The sequence below is a fragment of the Cynoglossus semilaevis genome, chromosome 14 (assembly GCF_000523025.1).
Source record: "Cynoglossus semilaevis isolate Cse_v1.0 chromosome 14, Cse_v1.0, whole genome shotgun sequence".
Taxonomy (NCBI): Eukaryota; Metazoa; Chordata; class Actinopteri; order Pleuronectiformes; family Cynoglossidae; genus Cynoglossus; species Cynoglossus semilaevis.
Window position 1 is genome coordinate 6040227 of NC_024320.1, and position 7067 is coordinate 6047293.

Consider the following 7067-nt stretch of genomic DNA (forward strand, 5'->3'; position numbering starts at 1 on the left):
ACTACTGTAGATCCCCTCGGCCAAAGCTCATCTGAGATAAACTGAAACCAAGTGTGGTGTATGCTGACGCATCCACATTTGAAATTTTACTGGGACAAAATGGACTAACAAAAGGACTATTCAGGGTGTTATCAAGGTCCAAAGTCCAAACACCAGCATCAGTGTGGTTACTGCCCAAGACTTGGGAACATGGACCTCTGTGAAGGCACCATTAAGGTCCAGGTCTAGCTCTAAACTGTGTGTCCTCTCAATCTCCATTTCTGCTAGTAATATTCAAAACATATCACATACATGGTAGTGTGCAGGACTGAACTGCTCTTAAGATGTGCAAATGCAGCATGGCATCTAATTACTGACAAAAAAAGTCAACCACCTGCCCAATTGCTCCACTGACTCTTGCCAGCTCTACACTCCCTACTCCCATCTCCACTTCTTTGAGGATGGGGCCTTCAGCTTTACCTCACTCGCCCTCTGGAACTCTCTCCCCCCTCTGGACATTTACAAATACACCTTCAAAACAAATGTGTTGAAAATAGCTTTTAACCCATATTCCCTCACATCCTGTCTGTGGTGTGTTTTTTGCCTTCTTGCTTTTACTAATCAACCTTTGGTTTTGTTTTGTTTTGTTTGAAAAGCGCTATATAAATCAAAGCTAATTTTTTTTTTCTTTTTCACAAAATAACAGCATATAATCATATCTTGGGGCCTTCTCTGCTGCCTTATTGCAGTACTTAATGGTCAGCCTTTTGTGAGCGCCTGTGATGCCTTTCAGCTGCTACAAGCAAACTGAGCTGATATTGTGGTTACTGTCAAATCATCCAATATTGCTCAGATAGGGGGCTGGTAGACACCAGGGACCTTTGGATTCTGTCTCTGCAGATTTGGCCAACATTTTCATGGCCAGTGCAGAGAGACTTTGATAGACTCTGAGACAGGACACCCAGTGATTATTCCCTTTTCTAATGTGTGCTATTCTGAAATGAATGGCCCAGATATGAAGCTCAGACAGAAATTATTATAGTAATCCAGAAGGAGGTCCATGATCTTCCCTGGGACGTGGTGGAGGTCAGCGGCTTTGACAACATGCTTAAGTGGTGTGGAGCAATATGTATTCATCAGATGCAGACAGAATCCCACCAGAACCTCTCTGCTTACTGGGGCATTGATTGACAATAATTTAATGATGTCATCACCATGACACAGTAGGAAGTACACTGATACACACATTCAGCCTGTAACTCGCCTACGCTACTTTAGTAGCTTCTGCCAATGACGAGAACACAAGGCTGACGGTGACAGTGGTCGTACAGTTCAGAGTCCTTTCTGCGTCCTCTTTAACTGCTTTTTCCAGGATTGTGCTCACATCTTCATCAAACTGGTGCAGCACTTCCTTTTTGATGACTGGAGGCCAATTCACTAATTATGTTCTGATGCTTTTCTTGGTTCCTGAACAGTGGGTTCATAGGGCTCCTGGGTGCTGTTGGGGTTCTTCCTAACCACCAGTCCCACTTTTGCACTGCTTCCTCTCCCCCTGCTCAAGACTTCATCATGGCTGTGTGTATGGGTGAAAATGGTTAATAGAACTTGAACTTGAAAGAAACGTTACCTTTTCACAACCAGCCAAACTACAACACACGGAAATAGGAAGACAATGTGTTTGTATTCAGTAAAATTAGCATTTTAATTAGAAGTGCTCCTATTAACATGCACTAATAACAAGTGAAACTTTGAGTCCCTGTTCTTGTGTCTCAGTAGTGTTTATATTGCTCTTAGTGTTCCACTGTAACATTGCTGTCCTGCTTTATGGAGTAGAAAACACACATTAGAAGCATTGGTGTTAATGGATTCTCTGCCCTTATCTCTCTCCTTGTCTGTGTTGGAGTGTTCTGCTGCCATCCAACTGCAAAACAGTGTGCACTGCTGTTTGATAGCAGATGAGGAACTACAGAGCATTTCTAATAGAATATCATGTCTGAGCTCATAAGCTCATAAAAGGAAAATGGCTGCCTGTGGAAATGAAGTCGTATTAGAAATCTCTTGATTAATCCCAGGAGGAAAGTTGAAGGTGTTAAAAATGTCCAAACACACCAACACAAACACATGACCTTACTTAACTCTTCATCTAAGCAGAATCATACCATATGCAGGCCTATTCAAAACTCTTAGCTTAACCTGTACCAACCTTTCCTCCTATTTTAATTATAGGAGTTTTCTTTCTTTCTTTCTTTTTTATTTCTCTAAATTTCTCTAATCCAAAACACTTGGTCAACATTTGGTTGAAACTTGGTCGACGGATCTTCGGAGTGTCTTCCCCCGGAAGACACTTGGTCGACATTTGGTCGAAACTTGGTCGACGGATCTTCGGACCAAAACCCCCTGGAAGACACTTGGTCGACAATTAGTCGAAACTTGGTCGACGGATCTTCGGAGTGTCTTCCCCCGGAAGACACTTGGTCGACAATTAGTCAAAACTTGGTCGATGGATCGGATCTTCGGAGTGTCTCCCCCCGGAAGACACTTGGTCGACAATTAGTCGAAAGTTGGTCGACGGATCTTCGGACCACCCCCCCCCCGGAAGGACCTTGGACGACATTTGGTCGAAACTTGGTCGACGGCTCTTCGGAGTGTCTTCCCCAGGAGGACACTTGGGCGACATTTAACCGAAACTTGGTCAACATTTGGTTGAAACTTGGTCGACGGATCTTCGGACCCCCCCCCCCCCGGAAGACCCTTGGGCCACCTTTGGCCTAAACGTGGTCTACGGATCTTCGGACCAAAACCCCCTGGAAGACACTTGGTCGACATTTAGTCGAAACTTGGTCGATGGATCTTCAGAGTATCTTCCCCGGAAGATCCTTGGTCGACATTTAGTCGAAACTTGGTCGACGGATGTTCGGAGTATCTTCCCCCGGAAGACACTTAGTCGACATTTAGTCGAAACTTGGGCAACATTTAGTCGAAACTTGGTCGATGGATCTTCAGAGTATCTTCCCCCGGAAGATACTTGGTCGACATTTAGTCGAAACTTGGGCAACATTTAGTCGAAACTTGGTCGCCGGATCTTCGGAGTAGCTTTAAATTTCTCTAAATTTCTCTAATCCAATAAGTACAATACAAAAAACAAGGAGTTAAATAGTATGTAGAAATTTCACCCCAAACAGTAGACAATTTAAAAATTCTGTGGATTTTCCAGCCAAATCAGAGAGATATTTGTCAGTCCTAGGATGACCCCAATACAGTTGGTATGGTAGGTTGTTGCATCAACATCATTTTACATGAATCTTAGTTAACATAAATCAAAGTATGTTTAAAAATTGTTACAAAATTAATGTATGGGAGTTATCGACTGTCAGACTGCGGCTAAAAAGCCATAGACGTTTACCAGTTTGCAAGAATTCCTCAGGTTCTTGAATGGATCCCTTGGATCTTGCTACATGTTTTGCCTGGCTCTGACTGCCTAAGATTATTATTATTATTAATTGTACTATAATCACAGTTACAGTTAAAATATTCATACATTTAAAAACTCCTTTTAGTGTTTTTTAGTGCTCCTGGCTACAAAAACAGATATAAAACTCTTTTGGGGAAACACTTTTTGCCAGATAGTTAGCCTTTAAATCCAAATCTAATTATTTTTTCATTGGGGATCATGTAGTTAAACATAGTGTACATGGAATGCATCTATCGTCTACATAAAGTTTGTAGTAAATGGCTGATATGCCTCTTGCTGTCGTCCAATGCAGCCGGGGACACTGCCTGTGACTGCTTGTCATACTTTGCTTTAAAGTTTATAGATATCAACACCTGTTTGTTTTTTTTTATAAATATTGAAAATGAACTATTACTAAGTTGTTGTAGGTTTAGTGATTTCCTTAAAAGAAAAACCCAATACTTAGTTTTAATAACCATTGTACTTCTACTCTTTACAGTAGCACATACCTAAATACCTAGCTTGGTTTCATGTCGGCATTTACCAAAGCAATTTGATATGATAATGTTTTTTTTCTGATTTCTGAAACCTGAAATTTTGAATGACAGACAAACCAAATGACATTTTCCTTAAACCAGTCCATTTAATCAAATAAATATTCAGGCATAAAAACGTTAGATGTTTGTCTACCAGTGTGGAGACACAAAGTTGTGGTTACAAATTTAATCTGAGAAACATTAAATGGTTGCCTTTGACTGGTCTGGGTAATGAGTGCACTTCATTTACATTCAGTCTTATCTATAAGAGTTCATCAGAGTTACAGTCTGTCAAACTGTGGCTGCACAGTCACACACAGTGACCAAGTTGTGAGTAAATCTCAGAATCTTAGTCTCGATTGTCACTGGTAAATGAGCAATCTAAGAAATGTAGACGTGCAAACGTAGTCTGTAGTTTTTAAGGTACTGTTGTGGTGAGAGCTGGAAGGTTCGTGACCTTTTGTGATACGGGTGGAAGGAGGTCTGGAAAGGGAGTGCAGGGTTGGGAGGTGAGCAGTCAGTCTCCCCTGAGTAGAAGAACAGCTGTGGACACAGAACTGTGAGTCAGCCTGGGGGATCAGATTCCTCTGAAACACCCCCCAGAAGTGAGGCCATTAGTGTACGGCTAATGGTACGTTCTCAGCAGACAAGGGTGGCATTGTCACCTCAGTGGGTGTGCCATAAAATGCTAATCCTCTCCAGACAATTTTATATAAATAATAATAAACAAAAATGAGTAAAAATAGTAAAACAAAAATCATGTCAATTTTCAGTTTCTCTATTTAGATATTGGCAATAAACGTTGATTGTTGCTCTCATAAATTTAATGTATCAAGTGTTGATGTATAAATTGATATCAGAAAAACACATTTGTTGTGGAAAAACAAGAAAGAGTGAAAAACATGAGGAGATAGATGTATAAGATAAAATCCAAATATTTCTGTGTGTTCATGTTTCATGTTTTAACTGTGCGTCACCCAGTGTTTGTGCCTGTGCACTATTAGCCACTAAAGCCCCTCTCTTCCTGACAGACTAATGACTAGTATTGGCCTCTGGCTTTCTCACTCCCCCACTCTTTTTTTTCTCCTTTGCTTTTTTTCTGAAGCACACTCGCCCTCTCTTCACACATTTGAAACACTTTAAACCTTTGTTTTACATCTTTTCTTACCAGTTCTGTTTGCTCCCTGTTTTCTCTCTCTCTAATCATAAGCCTACCGTGCATCCATTGTTCTTTTCTCTCTTTTTTTTTGGACAAAAGACAAAGCAACAGGTGGTTGTGAGGGTTCCCATGGTGCACATGTGTCTGAGACAGTTGTTTTTTTGTGTGCGTTTGATTTACAAATTTGTCACGAGTTTGACTTATTTTTGTGATAATAATTAGGGCTGTAAATCTATTAAATGATTTAATCAGATTAATCAGAATTAATTCTGATTCAATTATCAAGATTTATCAGCCTAGTCATTGTCATCATGGCAACAGAAAGACAACAAAGACAAAAGATGAAGTTATTAATATGGATCAAAACATCAAGAAAAATATGCAAAAGCATATTTCAAATCATACCCAAATATGCACTACGACTGTGTACAACTGGTTTTCCATAGAGTAGGTGGATTTCAATCATTAGCCTGTGTTTGGTTGATGTGTTGTAGAACACATGCTGGGTGTCTAGATGGTGTTTTAGGCTCCTGCAGTGTATGCAATAATAACATTGTGTACAGGCTGTGAATTAGTGCAACGATAAGTGGACGGATGGAGAAATTGGATTATACAGTGTGCCACTGCATCTAAATGTATTAAAAATGTATCAGATTCATCTTCACTGATCAATTAACCCAATTAACTTGTTAATGTCATCAGCGCTGATAATTAATGTTGGAACTTGTTGAGGATAATCAAAAACACGAAATATATATATACTATACTATATACATATACTTTTATAGTTTATATATACAGTATATATTGGTTTTGTTTGTTTGATTTCTTTTTTGTTATTTTTTTTATTTTTGTTTATTAGCTAAAACAAGTAACTTAATTTCCCGAAGGGAACTCCTGTGGTGTCTGTTCGTCTCTCTGTCTGTCTATCCAACCTATGCACAATTATCACTGATCTTTGAATGTATAGAACTATAGTGTCATCGGGGTACTGCAGTTAAAGATTTACCTGATTAAAAAAAAGGCATCACTTTCAGCAAAGTATGAAAATAAAATACATAAAACATTAAAACCATTTTTTAAATAAAATATCACCTGAAGGTAATTACTAAGTAATGTGGTTGACACTGTGTAGTTCAGAGAGTGTTAGCAGAATTTCCTTTGGTTTGTTTTGACTGGGTTCAACAAAGACTGTCTGGGCCCAGGCCTCCAGTCAGCCTCGGTGATATTTGTCACTTGTTTAACTTTCCCAGAGGTGGAGAGCTGATTAAACAGAACAACTCTGACTTACAATTAGATCTACATCTGTTCCTCCTGACTTCTCTGTCCTTTTCCTTATCAGGCTGTTAGGCAGTATAACATGTGTAAATGGAACAGTGACTGTAACTGCTACAAGGTCTTTGACATTCCCAGGGTTATTATAAAATGTAAACAATTATTGTACTATCTTCACATGTAAAACAATTTAAATTAAATGTTTTATGGATAAAATCGAATCACACATATTAACGTTTTAAAAAAGTCTTTATACTATATAAAACAAACCGACACTGAATATTTGGTTGTTGATAAAAAAATATGTACAATATGTATATGTATGTATATATGTGTGTATATATGTCTATGTGTATATATATATATATATATATATATATACACACACACTACACATGTATAAACAAAAAATGTTAATAAAAATAGCAAAAAAATGATAATACCAAATGTCAGAATATATAAGTAAACTTGAGAACCACAAGAGTTGTTTCAGCCGTTTCCCTTTTTTTAATTACCATGTCAATTCCCTCCATTCTTTTTCAGGCGACCTGGCATATGAAGTTCTTTGGTTTTTCACAAGGCTGCGTGGTGGACAGACCACAGCTCAGTTGGCAAGTGTCGACCGCTTTGGCATTGTGAAGACAGAGATGCGCAACTCATCTAGTGA

At 38.9% G+C, this 7067-nt stretch overlaps 1 protein-coding gene across 1 annotated transcript in view; it reads left to right on the forward strand.

The window, feature by feature from the left end:
* ptgfrnb (prostaglandin F2 receptor inhibitor b) overlaps window positions 1–7067 on the forward strand; it is a 31936-nt gene that overhangs the window by 21819 nt on the left and 3050 nt on the right. Inside the window, exon 12 of the mRNA XM_025062028.1 lies at window positions 6944–7063. Within this exon, the coding sequence (XP_024917796.1) occupies window positions 6944–7063 (120 nt within the window). The remainder of the gene's footprint in view (window positions 1–6943; window positions 7064–7067) is intronic.